The following is a 17112-nucleotide window of genomic DNA, read 5'->3' as shown; positions in this document are numbered from 1 at the left end:
AGGCTTAGGTAGAAGAGAAATTATTGCTTGTGATTGCGTTGTTGAAAGTTGACCATTTAAAGCCATATTATAACATTTCTGTAAAAATAGATCAGTATTTATTTTCCATAAAATGTTAGCTTTTACTGTCATATATATGTCCCCTTTTAATTTTGAGCCGAACAAGTGAGGCAAAGCAAAGAAAATTGGAATTTACTACTAGCGCCAATGCGTGTTACTCCACCGATTGTAATACGGCACGACCCTCTGGGGTGTGTGTGTATATATGTCCCCACGCCGTGTCATGCATACTCTGTTATCGCATACGTGTTCGACTAATATTTCCATCGTAAAAAAACGACGGTTCCTGCGTTTTATTCAAAATCTCGGATTTTGACAAAACTAAATCACCTTTTGATTTTTGCAGAGTACCTTTGTTTACTAAAGTACATCTAAAACATTTCCAAGCAAAAGAGTAGAAGAGTTGTTTGTAATTTAATTTTTCAAACCAATATAGCTAATGCAGGCTATACACTAATAAACAAAAACCCCCTGCAAAAAAGCAAGAGAGGCAAGCAATTTTTGGCAGGGCAAAATGAAGGAAGCAATTTCTGACATCAGCATCAAAGGGTAGGGAAAACGTATGGAAACATTCAAATAATTATGCAAAATTTGGTCGCATGCCTGCCAATATGCAGGAGTTCTAAAAAAATCGGCACTGGCCATGGATTTTTTGCCATGCCGAGAGGGGCAAGTAAATTTTTGGCATGCCGAGAGGAGGGAAATGTTTAGGCGTTTTTTCGCACACCGAGAGGGAGCAAGATCGTCTTGTTGATAAATTTATGATTTTCATACCCCAACTTAATCTACTTAACGCACCCGGACGGGCGCGGGCCCAGGGGCACCACTCAACATTTAATTAGGGTATGGCCGTGCATTGTACATCAATTATTTTGGGTCTAAGAACCAATTTGAAGAGAACTGATTTGAGAGTTGTAGAGGGGTTCAAGTTTCCCCCATCCTCTCCCAAAATCTTCAATGTTTTCAAAAATGCTGATTATATTCAACTGATCCTTTAATTCTTTTGAGGAGTGTATATGTAGCTGGGAGTAAAATCTGTCCATTATTTGAAAATGTTGCCCTTTCATGTTGAAGATATACTTTTTATTTCCAAAAAGACCAACAAAAGGGCTTCAGTGAAGAGTTCTGATGTAAAAGGTGAGATTTGCAAATTTTCATCTATATAGCTTTGATTTTAACTGACTTTGAGCAACTGCATTTTCACTCGGCTCACAAAAACAGCCACCATGTCACATGCCAGTGATTTACTTCATATTTTTTAAACTAGTGGCATTTTTCGAACTCTATACTTTATTTAAATACACCCTGAATTTGTCTAGTTATAATTGCCTATATCTCAAATCAAGAAAAAATGGATACATCAGTTTTTACATCTGAACTCTTCCTATCTACAATAGTTGCCCTATCGACATTTGTTAATTTCTGCACTCTATATTGTACACAATCTAAAAACATTGCACCTGGCAGCTATTGCAGATAGGGTATTCTTTCCCTAAACCCTCATGTACTTTTAGCATAAAAGTTTCTGTACGTAGGAAATAAAAGTAGACATCGGGGTTTATGGCAACAAAGCCCATCAACAATAGCTGCCAGGTGTCATACTATTAGAAATGTGTACAATACAGAATGCAGAAATTATCAAATGTCTATAGGGCAGCTATTGCAGATAGGACCAAACCCGATGAGCAAAAGTAACAATAAAAGACTCCAATAAAACACATCCACAATTTCATTTTGTATTTCTTAAAAAATGTATCTTTCAATTTATTAAGTCCCTTTGCAACTGAAGGAACAATACAAAGTTATTAATGTTAATAATAGTTTCAATAATACATTTCAAATATTGGTCCATATAAAAACACAATATTGTTGTACAAGAACTTTGTAAACGACATGCCCAAAATGTCATGTTTTAAATGTAATAGTGTACATATATATTACGAAGAGAACACATTGTGCTGAAGTTTGAAAAATTAATTTTCTGAAGACAATAGATCCCAGATTGATTTTGTCACTGATCAGTTATTAATTATAGCATAAACAGCAGTATTTTTGTTCATTTTACAGTGTGTGACAGCAAATTAGTTTTTTACGCTCAGTACAGTTTCAGCTGCACTTCTGTACGGACATCTTACAATGTAGCCATGTGCACGTAAAAAGAAGGTTTAAGATTCAAACACAGTTTATTGGCCAAAATTTGTGAATCTAAAATTGAAGAATTGAGTTAATGTTCATTTTTTGGCCCACAAACCATGGCCAAATCTTGATTTAATCTTGTCTTATGCACATAATATACCAAATCCATTCAATTTTTGCATCACAGAAAATACTATTTAAACATTCCAAAAAAAATCAGTCTTTATTAAAATTATTATTTTACTCTTCTTTATATACCTTCTCTGTACACATTGAATAAATATTGACCATTTTTAATGGAATGATTTATTTTGTCATCATATAAAAGTTGATAAATTTTTGATATATGCATTTCATCTTCAAATTATGCCAAGCAACAAAATACAAAATCAGAAAAAGTCAAATATAGCACTATCATATTTCGTTCTTCTTCAACCACCTGTAAGATGGGATATCCAATTTATTTAAAGGGAACATTAAGTTGAACATAATTAACTTTGACTTTTGTAATAGCAAAGGCACTTGCAGTTTTTAGCTAGCTAATTATGATTAACAAACATGTAAGCATCACTTTAGCAACTTGGGCAAGTTTGTAAATTGTATTGATATAAAGTGCAACATGCTCAGTGTCACAGAACTCTTCAACATGTTGTTAATAGCAATATTTGGTTTTCTTTCGAATATTATAAGTACACTTTTAAGGCTGTGCTCTTTAGTAATTCAGCACCTTTATACTTATGATAAAGTGCAAATACAAGGCTGTGCTTAATAATAAATTCAGCAGCTTTATACTTATGATAAAGTGCAGCAAATATGCCTCATGCTAGGACACAATTGGTTAAAAACATTTAGAAAAAAAACATAGAAATATAGTACAGATTGTCACTGATAGAATACTATTACAAATTACAACACACACACATATTATGGCAAAGGGTTTCACATTACATTGAATATCATTTTGCTAGTTTTTAACAAGGTGCAGTAATTTTGGAAGCTTTTGTGTTTAATATAATAATTAAAGATCAATGTATGCGATTTGATCAAGCAAAATAAGTCAGTTGTGTTCAAAGTGATTCAGAAATATGATCAAAAACAAACTTGATTTCTCTTGTATTTCGTTTTTGCATAAAACACTGAAATAGTTGAGAGTTTGGCATAATTGCTTGCACCTTGGGGCATATGCCTGTGTAACTATTCAAACTCACATCACAGGAGAAAGACTTTGAATAGTTACATGGGTGTAAGCACCAAGGAATAAGACAGTGCAACTGCTCAATTTTTATATCAGAAACTGTATGCCCAATTTGGATACGATTTTCAACATCAGTATACTGATTTTATTTCACAAATAGCTCATTTTGCTTAATCAAATCATAAAAAATGCCAGTATAAATACTGTTTCATGTCCCACCATGTCACCACACTGTAATTCCCTCCTTCATATAATGGAGTGGTTTGTAGGCACGTTTTTCAAAAATCTATTATTGAATTAACAAATTTATGTTGCCACTGGTTATATTTATACACTTAACAAACATGTGTTACAGTCGGACATTATGGAATACAAAAAATTCTCTGTAAAGAAGGCCTCCAAATGTTATGACAAAGACACATACAAGTCAGAGCAAGTACTGTTAGCCAACACAGATAAATGTCATAAATACACACAAGTCTGCTTTGATTTTCACAAAATGTTTGCTTTTTGTCTCACATACCACCTTTTTTGGTCAGATACAATACTTCAAATATACAGCATACTCAAAGTGAATTGCCCTTCTGTCTTGAAACTCACAGTAGTTAGTTATCATCTACATTTAAATTAAATTTGAAATGTTTTTTAGTCAAATTTCATAACCGTCAAATATAAAGGGTAAATAGAATTCAAAAACAAATGTGTAAACTTCAAATTACAATAGAACTATGTTGAGATTAATTTAAACTGGTCACACAATAGAACTATTTTCCCACAATTCCTTTCACATGAAATTACACTTGTAAGGCAAAAATGGCATAGTATTTGAAAACGCAATCAAAACCGACTCATGGTGGTGAAGTTTGGCTACTAATTGATTCCACCTCCTTATAAGTGCAATGACCTGTGCAAAGAGATTATGACATAAAATACTGCACAAGTGGTAATTTTCGCAACATTAGAGTTTCATACAGTAACAACATCAAACATTTTGCTTGTTTTTAATATAGCCAACAAGTCAACTTAAATGCTACATGGACATGTTACAATAAACGTTTCCATGAATTTTTAATTTTGCACAGGCTTAAAACAGAGCAAAAAGCATGAAAAGTTAAAATGTATCACAAGGATCCACAACATACTCACCTATCTTGGCACAGTTCTTTAACCCCAATACATTTGTACATTGATTGCATGACCTTTGAAATTTTGTGTACAGAAACTCATCCTCTGCAACTTGAGGTCACATTTTGTACTATGATGTTTAATTGATGTTATTGATCTATGCCATTGGGATGAGGCCATTGTGGTCCCTAACATATTGTGAAAATTTCCACTTTTACAGTATTGAGAAAATGGGCTATTTCAGTTGAAATCCGTTCACCCCCTATGGAAGACATGACCTTAATCTTCCACACAGGGAGTATGAATTTCAAATGGGACTACCTGAATGGATGACTCCATTTGAAATGCACACACCCTGTGTGAGAGATTAAGGTCATGTCTTCCATAGGGGGTGTATGGCATTCATCTGTAATAGTCCAATGTAATACTTTGCTGTTACTGTCTTGATTTAAAATTGATTTAGAATCACTGGAAAGGCATTAACTGATTTGAAATCATTGGAAAGGCAATAATTGATTTGAAATCATTGGAAAGGCAATAACTGATTTTGAAATCATATTAAAAAAAATTGTTTTCAATGTCTTCCTGAGGATTAGGTATAAAGTCAAAGTTAACTTAGTAAAAACGCTAGAGGCAAAAGATTAGTTTATAAAATTTGTTAAAGTTGGGAGAAATATATTAACTTCCACTAAAATTTACGGAAGACAGAGAGCGAACTGTACAATAAACTGTCTGTTATTATAAAAAGAAATCAAATGAAACATTTAATTCATTTTAGTTCGTATTGTCAATCTGTATTTTCAGTTTTTTTTCTATTTTACCTACCTATATTTTTTAATCATTTTGAATGTTGAGAAACAAACATTACGGTTATTCCTTCATGTTATGAAATCACCCAAAACTAGACTAGTGTAAAAACTTCATTGAGTGATTATAAGCATTACTCGGTGCAACCCCTCAATTAACTCTTTACACTAGTTTAACTCTGCATGTCTTACTAAACATTCATTCTCACCCACACACTTTCACAAAAACATGTGTGCCCACTAAGCATGTGCGATATCGTCCCATATGATAATATTGCGATATTATTTTCCTGTACTTCGTCAATGTGGAACGATGTGTTCCTAGGATACACGATATAGAAAAGACTGGCTAGACTGCACATATGATTAGTGCACACATCCTACATATCACAGATGCGCATACTTGGCTTACTTTATAAGCAATATATCTAGTGCCATTTGATATATATAATGAGAATGTGCAACAATTCACATATGAAATGTATAAAAACTTTGGTTTACTCTTACAAAATTCATGTCAGTCAGTGGGCAAACCCAAGGCTACAATGGTCATTTTGTCACTACTGAAATGTTTGAAATATACTGCTAATATGACCGTCATGAATCATTTGCACAAAAACCTCATCCAATAATACAAAACTTTTCAAGTTTTAAGTATTTTGGTAGTTACCCACAATACATACTTATTTCTTGTAATTTGTACAAATAAATAAAATATAACTCTGTTAACTTCCAAGTTTACATATACAAAAATTTTTTAATAACTTCCCGAAGTGGGAGAAACTTTTTAGAGTTATCCTTAAAAATCCTGGATATACACCAAAGTTTTCTTCTTTCAAAAAAAAAAAAAGACAATTTGAATGTACTAGACAAATTCCTCCTCAGTTTGTTCTAGAGTAATAGTTGTCTGAGGTGAAGGAGCAAGTATAGTCTGGGGTGAAGCCGCCATAACATCTTGCAACTCGGCAATGTCTTTAAACACCCCTTCAAAAGAATCGTATCTTGGTCCCCAGTTCAAGAAGTCGTCCCATTTGAGAGAGCCGTTCAAAGTTGGTCTACCATGTTTACTATGTTTACCACGTTTACTGGGTTTCTGATTTTCATCATCTGACATAAATAAAGTACTGAGTGAGCCCGGCTCTGAGTGTCCTCCCGCGCTACACGGATCCTCGCTGTATTCATTTTCATTCTCGACTTCAGCGAGACGCGACAGAATGATCGATCCTGGATCAAAGTCACTATCGATACGTGGCAATCTGTCAACGTCGGAATCCACCTCCGAGCATGTGAAAGAATCGTTGGTGTCGTCGTCCGAGCTGGGCGCTTCGAGAAGATTATGCGGCGATGGCTGACTTGTGTGGGTAACAGGTGGTGGTGACAGGCCCCTGTCGCTACCCAATGATAAATTGTCTATAGTACTAGCCTGACTACCCACCATGAGTTCTGGGCGGGCTGTGTTTAACCTTGCTACTTCTTCTACTGTTAGTCCAAGCGGCACTTTGGTATTATAAGAAACAGAAGGACTTAAACGTTTCTGTTGGTGCTGGGCTACCAATGCCGACTGTGCTGCCAGCGTTAGCCCAACTTGTAGTGGGCTTTTAGTTCTACTTCTCTGGCTACGCACACTGCTCACATCACTATGATGTCCTACACTACGGAGTTCACTCTGCACTGAGTGTACTGAGTGTGCAGAATGTATTGACTGTACAGGACTTGCTAAACTACGATGACTAGGAGTGCTTCTATGACTCGGCGTGTTACTTTTGTGACTTGTAACACTCTTGTAACTTGGTGTGTTACTCCTATATGTAGGAGTGTTACTCCTATACGTAGGAGTATGACTCCTATGATTAGGAGTAGTACTGCGATGGTTAGGAGTAGTTGATCGACTCCCATGCAGAGGTGTTGTCGATCTTAGTGTCTCTTTGCTTCCTAGATGTACCATAGGATATTGATTATGCATTACTGCAGGACTTTGTCTATCAAGTGGTGTACTGTGAGCGAGGACTATATTAGGACTTCCGCGAAGATTATGAGTCATGTGATTGGGCGTATTTCTGTGGCTTAAATTGTTCAAATTTTGTCTTGATGATGTGTGGCTGATAGGGCTTGCCCTAACCGATGGGTGCTGTTGCTGCTGCAAGTGCATTAGCAACGGATTAGGGCTGCGTCTATGCTTTTTGCGTTCATGATCATGGTAATGTCTATAATGATATGCAACATCTATGTCTGATGGTGCGATACTGCTGGCATTTTCAATATCATAATGCTCGGCATCAGGCTCCGAGAACGATGTGATCCCTTCTTCGTGATCGTGTTCTCCACCACTAGACGAATCCGGTTGCGTAGCATCTGCAAGATCATTCGGATCGATTATATCGGGCTGCTTATGTATAGTACCGTTCATAGTAACCGGGCTTGCCGATACATTAAATTTAATATCGCCACCGATCATAGTTGCATCATCGAATGTGTCACCGTTAAATCCTGGATTGTCTACCGCATCCAATGAAATGGAAGGTCTCTGATCGTAACCGTTATCTTGACGTTGTTTCTTCTCTTTGGCGGCGTTATACCGGTAGCGTCTCATCAACAGTAAGAATATGATGAGCAATATAAAAAGCAGGAAAACAAAGACGCATATTATGATAATCATGGTCATATTAGGGGATCCCGTCAATGGCGCTGCACATGTGTCGCCATCAAACCCTTTGGGGCATTTGCAAACGTATAACACCGAGGTGGGGTAACATACACCGCCATTTTGACATGGATTCGAGAGGCATGCACCGGCTGGTTCACAAGCGTATCCATCACCATCTACTAGACAGAGTTCATCGGTGGAGCAAGGGTTTGGAATGCATGGATCTCCTACACTGCAACCTTCACCAGTGTTTTCAGATGGAATGGCTTCAAACATTTCGTTGGCACCATCTAGAGGCAAGGCGTTTTCATTGAGGGCGAAATTCTCGATGCAGCCTTCAAAACCTGAAAGAATAGGAATGAGAGTAGTGTTAGAAACCTATGACTCAGTAGAATATATATCTTGAATATACTATAGGACCCACAACTTATAAGTTCCCTATAATACTTTTTAAAATAAATCAAAAAATATTTTAAGATATGTACAAATTTAAAAAGGTAGCCTTGTTTTTTTTACACATCTGTATCAATTTATAACGTCACATATCATTGCGTTCGCCCACAATGGTTATGATGTAAAAAAGAGGCCGTTTTAAAAGTTGCACCTGAGTCCACTTAACAAACTCATGGATAGGGTGTTATACGTTTTGTAAAGTTTTCCTTTTGTGAAATTCAGAATAGTAATTTACATTTCGAGGGTGTTATATGTTTTGTACAGTTTTCCTTTTGCAAAATTCAGAATGTAACTTTCTTGACTCTGGATTATCTTGCTATTGAGGCAAATTTACATAGACTTGAACCACCCTACAACTATCTAGCATAGCATAGGGCCCATATTTGTTCACGATTGTTCTTAATGAAATTTTGAGTGAAGTTCTGTCAGTACTATTTCCTTTGCCAGTCCATCTAAATAGATCCGATTGATTTGATGCGATATTTTCAAACAATGACTCACCAGAAATTTGCTTGCCATCCACTACCAGTTCTTCCTTAGTACCACCGAGGCTCATCGCAGTAACTTCCAGACCAGCAAAGTCATGAGGAATCCTGTCAAATGTCTTGGAGCTCCCGCTTCCATCCAACAAGAAGGTGACAGTCCTGCCTCGTATCAGTAGGGTGACGTTATGCCAATACCAATCAGAGATGGACTTAGCATCAAGGATGAGAGTGTCGAGTGTGTTTCCTGATCTACCAAAGCTGTATTGAATAGAGTCACCTTTAACCTAAAAAATTGGGAAATAAAAATTTAAAAAAATACATTATAGCATCTGGAAGAAACAAATTTTGTGTTTTGCCAGAAATAGGACAAGACAACATGTTTTTTCAAGTTTGTTGACTGTCTTTCTCCCTTTGTTGTCTCAAAATTAAGAGTAACATCATGAAAAGTGACCAAAGATCTTATTATGTAAGGAATTGCATCATCACATTATATTATTTCAAAATGTTAAACTTTTTTACAGTTTTTGGTCTTTTGTTTCTCTAAATATGTCCAAATACTGTGAAATAAAGGCTATTGAGCTTTGTCAGATGTGATATCATCAGCACATCTTAAACAGTCATTGTTTTTCCTTAAATTTCATTGGTTCTTGCCGGTGTTATTTGTAATAGACTACAGCTGCATGCATATTAAACTATGCAGTTGCCTGTATCATTTGCGTTGCACATTGCATGGTGTGCGTACAGTGATCTCTTGTGTCAGCGCATACAATATTTTGCATCCACATGTGATGGCCGTAATGGATTTGCCAATTTTGTGTACAGGAGCGACTGGTTGAGCTTGATAAAATGACTATAAAGAGTGGACGTAAATAAACAAGGAAACATGACTTTACGGGTGATCTGTTTACGAATGAGAATAAAAGTATTGTTTTGAGACGTAGCCATGTGCCTATCCCCTGATATAACACAATAGATGGCATTATTTTTGCATGGAACAATTCAGCTTGCCCCCTCATTGTTTCATTTAAAATAATGCTATCGCCCACGATATATCACTCGATAGAAACACGGCTGGGTCTCAAATAAATACTTTTATTCTCTCCTTCTGAAGATTTATGATGCCACACTCACACATAGCCCCTATATAAACTTGACATGTTTCGCTAAATATGTCCAAATGCTGTGCATACCATGATACACGTAGCGCAAATAATACATGCAACTGCGCAGTTCAATATGCACTCAGCTGTATTGTCTCATATAACACGAGCCAGTGCCAGTGAAATGACAACAGTTTAGTTACAGTATATAATGAATGATGTAATTTGAATGTCGCATACCTGTATGATGGTGAAATCCTCCTGTGATACCACATAGAGCAGCAAACCACCTGCATCTCCTGTCCTAAAAGCCATTTCCACACTTTGCACTGATTCTGTCTCACGTCTGCGTCGTCTGCTACTACTCCCTTTGGCTTCTTCAAGTTGTTTCTGTCTGCGATAACTCTCCTTGATTTGGTATTCCACAAAGCTGCCATCACCAAAGGAGAATGGTGCTGGTTCTGTTAAAAAAACAATAAATACCATTATTAATTAAAATATATCACTTGTATATTTGTGAATGATGTCAATTATTCAGGCTGATAAACAAAGCAAAAAAAAAAAGACAATTCAGTTCATTGGAATTTTGATAGCTACGATATCACGTCTCATCGAATCTTCAGGCTGACTGCTCTGGCAGCAGTGGCGTGCGCAAGGGGGGGGGGTGGGACTTTTGTCAGTCAGTCCGGAGAGAAATTTCAGATTCATGTCAAATGTCTTATTTTGTCCTTAATACGCAGCTTTTGGCTTAACCACTAGCAGGCTATGTTAGTACATCTATGACACTAACAAAGGTGTCAAAACCTGAATTTTGATGATTTTTACGGTACTCCGGATGAGCAAATTACTGAATGGCCTTTAAGCAAATAAATTCTGATCAGACTATTACAAAACAATCACTGAATTATGCCACTGATCATATATTCTGACGAAAGTGTTATAATTCTACTCAGGTTTAATAGTCACTTGTTGCAGCATAGCTTCAAAAAACTATTAAGTAAATTTTGGTTTTGATGCATCTTCAGTGATAGCATACCTTTATCACAGTTGTCACCAGTAAGTCCTTCTTCACATTGGCACCAATGACCAAACCACTCATCCATACACACGCTATTCCCACTACAAGCCTTCTTCTCACTACCGCAGGTATCCACATCACGAGGGCAGCCATCTAGTATACCAGACTCAGCAAGAGGCGAACCCATGTCTACGAGCTGTCCATTGATGTATAGATCTCGGATGCAGCCGGCGAAATCAGCCGAAGCGACCTGCCATGGTCTGTCTGTGATGTTGTTGATGGAACGCACTCCGCCCAGGCTTAGTGGTATACTGCTCAAATCCAGATCCCTGCAGTGGATAGAAAAGTTGCAAAAAATTATACTGTGGATCTTAATATTTTCTACTTTACCTGAAAGTTAAAAGTATTATTAAGATGAACAGTCAGGCTTTGACACTTTAGAGCAAGACTCAAACTGTTACAATGGTAGCACATCCAAAGGCATTGACCAACATTCAAAATCACAAATGTTTATACCCATTGCATATTAGATTTTCTGAAGTAGAATACAGATTCAAACAATATTCTGGGCTACGCCTTCACAATGCTCATCTACCCAGGAAAATGTGATTCAACTTGTAGAATTGCCGAAATTGATTACGTAGCCCAGCCAACCCACTACTTCCAGATTCAAACTACTACCTGCTACAGTTCTAAGTTCTGCAGGAAAATTAGAGAATAAAGCTATTGTTTTTAGCCACTGTCGTGCATCTATCGTCTTATGTAACATGGGCGACATCATTATTTTAAGTACAACAACGAGGCAAAGCCGAGTTGTTTTACGCCAAAAATAATGATGTCGCCTGTGTTATATGAGACGATAGATGCACGACAGTGGCTAAAAACAATAGCTTTATTCTCATTCTTAAACACTTCAATTCAAAGTCACTATCCAGCAACACAAATGTAATTTTGTTGTTGATATTTCATACCTGTCAGTGCCTGGCGATTGTCCAGTTGCTCTGCAGTAGCTGGTATCACCAGTTGGGGGACAGTCATCATCAAATATAACTACTTCACCATCCTGAGTACAGAAAGAAACGTACAAAAATACATGATTGTTAGACATTATTGACGTCAGAAATACTACAGTGCAAATTATTTGCTTCAATTTTACACACTTTATAACAGTCTTAAACTATGATCCCATTAGGAATGAAATCAAAACTCAACCGGCGGTTAACCGGTAGTTACTGACGGTTGAACCGTGTTTCATTGTTTAGAATAGAACCGGCTCCAACTGGATGGAACTGTCCGGAACCAGCGGTCCCTTATCTTATATTGAGAGATGGGGAAAATTTTGTTTTCAAGCTGTTAGATTAATTGTCCGTGGCTTGATTAAGTGTCAAATCTGATCTCTTGAATATTTTTGGATACATTTGGTAAATTTTTATATATGATTATGAAACTGAGAAGTCCCTCCCTGCTTTACCAGCCAATAAATGTTTCCGATTTGTTGCCCAATCCACTATGGGCCTATAACAATTAATTCACATGACACATCCGGCAGACAAATTGATGTGTATGTTAACATTCTTACACATTCTGTACATCTGACCCTATGACACATGTAACCAGACATACCACCGTTGAAAAATCAAAAGGGCATGCTAGGGAAGTTAAATAGAAACTATCATATTGGTGAATCATTATTCTGCTCCTATACCCACACCATTAGGCCAATCAAAGTCGATTTTGAGCCCGGGTTTTGAGTTTCCCGTCACCCTCCCTCACTTCATTTTCTGATCCTCACTTGAATTCATTATTGTAATTTTAAAAAAAATACCGATAAAAATTGGTTATATTTGCAAAAAAATGATGAAACCCATTTATTTTTTGTGGAAAAATCAAAATCAAAACATAAATTTTGCTGTCAACCTTGCAGACTCTTTTTAATATACTTTTGAATTTCATTTGAGCTAAACATCCATCTTCAAGTGAGTGAGCGGTAAATAACAACACATTTTACATGCATGTTGGTCATATAATAAAAGGCAGAAAAATAATGAATAATGCATAATGAAAAAGTTACCTCACTTGTTTTCAGAAATTATGTGACAGGAAACTCAAAATTGACTGTTAGTGGACTTACTAGCTACCAAAACTTCAATCATTTATCAGTACAATTCAATTTCAGGTCTGTAGACAGGGAGTGCAATGCACCCCACATGAATTGACAAAAGGTCTGCTTTGTCCATAAAGATAGCAAAATTGGGTCATAAATGTCAACATTTTACATAAATGTACCCAAAATCATGAATTTTCTTTCTGTGGATTTTGTCTAACATAATAGGTTTCAAAAATCAATTATAAAAGGGGGTCAAGGTCTGCTTTTGGCCACAATGAAGATTTCCCTTGAAAAGATCTGCATTTGGAAAATCCGCAACCCAAACAAATCCAGGATTTTTTTTGGGGTGCGGATTTTTCCACGTAATCATGATAATAGAAGGACAGCTTTTGTTTCTAGAACGATCATATTTATCATAATTTATGTATGAGATGACTGTCCTCTGTGTTGCATCTACAGTATGCGCACCTGTGCTTGAACATCAACATACTGTGAGTGATGGACTGCCACACTCACTAAGTAGCCTATGTGCTCAAAGCTTTCATCAGAAAATTTGTGTCATATTAATTTCCAGTACTGAAGATTTTTTTTTTCATTTCTCACTTTTGAACTTTGATTGAAAGGAAAAGCCAACTTTTTTCCATTTAGCTTTCTAATTATTCTACACTTACAGAAAGCCAGCCTATTCAATTTGTTTTATTCTAAAACAACCCTTAGGCATCACACTTAGTAGGAATTAAGAAGATTAGTTAACAAAAATGAGATTAAAAATAAGACTTATGAGGTTGTTATCTCTTAATTACTTTGACATATTTTTTACAAATTAAACCCATTGTTTTACATTTAACATGACATGATTTCCTCCTACAGCTCTTTCTTGGTGGAAGTGTGGTTAACATGATTTTAATCTCAATATAATGGTTTTGTAGTGAGCTAATTATTAACTTCAGATTTAATTTTTTGTGTTTGAATTGTGTATTAATGAAATAATTTTACTGTTAAAAAATTTATACGCGATGACCATCCCAGGCTGGTCTCATTATTTTGGGGGTGAAGTTGTGTTTTTAAGGCAAGAATGCAGTACCTATACATTACAATAAACAATGCATTGCAAATTTGCATTCTGCTACGAAAATTGCATCCCAATAGGTAAACATAGAATAAATTGCAACATAGAAATGTTACCAGGGATGGTATGTTAATACCCAAGTGTTTTCTTTTCATTAAATAAACACGCTGCTATTTTTATCAACCCTAATCTAACCCTTGAGAGATGAAACATTGATCTTGACTACCTCCTATAGACGCTAGTAAAAATGATCACTTTGAACTTCAATGCTCTCATCCACAATGGCATAATCCAATAACCTTCCAACAATCATATAGCACAAGAAGTGGTGACCTCATGTTATGGTGCATGAGACTTTGTACCCAACACATTCAAAGCCATGTGCAGGCATATTGGGGTTAAAGAACTGCGTCCTGACCATGAGAATATGATGTGCTCTCAACATTCATGTCTACAGCTCCACAGGTGATTCAAGCCGAAAACAGGTAAACCTCAGAGGGAATCCATTTGGTGTGAAACAATTATTGGACCTGACAGCACGAATTAAATACCAATTTCCACAAATGTTCATTTCCAAGTTCAAATTTCAAATGGGCTGATTGTGTGCTATGTTCTGTTTCTGATTTTGTCAAATTGTTCCATCTTCTTCTTCTTCTTCTTCTTGGGCAAGGCATTAGCCAGAGAGGTGTCCAGGTGTCATTTGGACGCCCTGTTTTCAATTTGGACACCCTAATTTTTTTTGTTTTATAATGGAGTGAATAGGAAGTGGACACCCTGATTTTGTAGAATAAGGTATTTTTGACCATTTTGGACACCCTAGGGAAGCTGATGAGCAGGGATGAGTGTACATATACTACATGCAAAGGATTTGATTAGTCTTTGATTCCCAAATCCTTAATGTGGAAATGGGTGTGGAGAGCTTCTTTAAATTGCTCTGGTTCTACAATTGATGATATTTCCAGTGGCAGGTCATTCCAGTCTTTGATTGTTCTTGGAACATACAGCATTTTATGTTATTGCATAACATAATATATACCATGCAGAGAGTATCGGGATTCAAATGAACTACATCAAAATGGACTATTCAAGTTGAAATACAAACGCCTCTAGAAGACATGACCATATTCTCCCACACATAGGGCATAGATTTCAAATGGAGTCACCCAAAGGTAACCCCATTCGGAATTCACACTATGTAGAAGTTAAGGCCATGTCTTCCATAGGGGGTGTATGGATTTCAACTGGAATAGCCTAATGTCTTCAACCACTATGGACCACAATAGCCTCATCCCAGTGGCATAGTTCAATAACCTCAATTACACAATCATAGTGCAAAATTTGACTTCAAGTTTCAGAGTATGAGTTTTTGTACCCATGTACAAATGTATTGGGGTTAAAGAACTATGCCTTGATAGATGAGCATGTTGTGGATCCTAGTGAACTCACTTCAATGAATCAATATTGCTCTTTCACTTCTGCGTGATTTCAAAAACTTTTGGATACCCCCTCGTATGAGAGCTTATGAGTAAACCAACATGCTCATATAGTCCCGGGGGGGCACTTCCATGACAGATATGCATCATGTGCCTCGGGATAGACCCCCTTTTTCAAACCGGCTTGTACCCAATGACCCCCTTTTTTTTGTTATGGTCCTACCTATTACCCAATGACCCCCTTTAAAAAAAAAAATCATGTACTCAATTACCCCCTTTTTCTATTTCCTGCTATACCCAATGACCCCCCTTTTAATTCCCAAATTTAGGTGGTATTTGTGTTCTCCTCCAGAAATAATGAGATTTTTCACATTTCCAAGGTGGCCAAGTTGTTTTTACGCAGTTTGGCACTTATTTATGTGTACTTAATGCTACTCTTTTGGCAATCCTGTACTCAATGACTCCCATTTTACTTTTTGTTACCCCAATGACCATCCTTTTGTCAAAGTTTCATACCGAATGACCCCATTTTTATTCAGGTTGTGTACTGAATGACCCCACATTTTTGTGATTGTACATTTGACCTGAATGCCCCCTACTTTTAACATGGCTGAGGCACATCCCTGCCACTTCAAATAGGGAGTGCCTCCCCCGGGCATATAGTATGAAGTCAACATTCTTTAAAGACAATGTGTCTCCATCCAGATTTCACAATACCTTAAAGAAAACCCCCTATTTGCTCACATAACATAAAGACCAAGTTCAAGTCTCAAACATTGTGGTGATGACCTCTTGTTACTATGAGGTAGTCATAACTTACATGTCTCACCATCTATTGTCCCCATATGGCTGTGAACATCAGCCCATTGTGGCACCTCATAACAGAACAGGTGTGTTCGTTGTCACATTATGGAAATTATTTACTCATTAAATCATAAAATTTGTGATGAAAGAATGTGTGAATGCAAATTGTACAGACAAGGGGGCACAAAGGTAGCAAATAGGGCCATGTTATTCAGGATGGTCTTCCCAGGTGCTGGTCTCTCTGTCTTACCCAGTTAAAAGCAACATTTTTCATTGATTTATTTATTTGAACTTGACATTATCTATTGAAAGTTTAATTTATTTATGTGTGCTTATTTGGTAAACAAATGAATCAAGTGGACAAGACATCATTCCAAAGATTAAAAGTTCACAGAAATGTTTTCCAATGCAATAATAGTTATTATTTTGTTAGGATTTTCACCCAGTATGTAGCCATGTAGGTTTGATGCAATGTGGTTTTAAAGTGTCTTCTTTTCATGACCGCCAACCCCGAGCGCCAACCTAGATATTTTCTACATGTATCATCAACCCACCCACCCAATTGAATTGTTAACTTCTTGCAAGTTTCCCCCACATTGTATTTTTGTTCCCTTAAAATCCTTGATTCACTGCTAAGAAATGCACAGATCATGAACCAAAATGCTACCCTGACAAAC

General features: G+C 36.6%; 1 protein-coding gene across 1 annotated transcript in view; it reads right to left on the bottom strand.

Annotated features, from left to right (window-relative positions):
- Positions 1–1798: 1798 nt before the first annotated feature.
- Positions 1799–17112, bottom strand: part of LOC140160790 (protocadherin Fat 4-like) — a 101699-nt gene continuing 86385 nt past the window's right edge. Inside the window, 5 exon segments of the mRNA XM_072184093.1 lie at positions 1799–8310; positions 8921–9188; positions 10245–10465; positions 11041–11351; positions 11994–12085. Coding sequence (XP_072040194.1) covers positions 6188–8310; positions 8921–9188; positions 10245–10465; positions 11041–11351; positions 11994–12085 — 3015 coding nt within the window. The 3' untranslated portion in view covers positions 1799–6187.

Source organism: Amphiura filiformis, chromosome 9 (genome assembly GCF_039555335.1).
Source record: "Amphiura filiformis chromosome 9, Afil_fr2py, whole genome shotgun sequence".
NCBI classification, from domain to species: Eukaryota; Metazoa; Echinodermata; class Ophiuroidea; order Amphilepidida; family Amphiuridae; genus Amphiura; species Amphiura filiformis.
The sequence above is the reverse complement of the archived record's forward strand: the minus strand, read 5'-3'. Positions and strand labels throughout refer to the sequence as shown.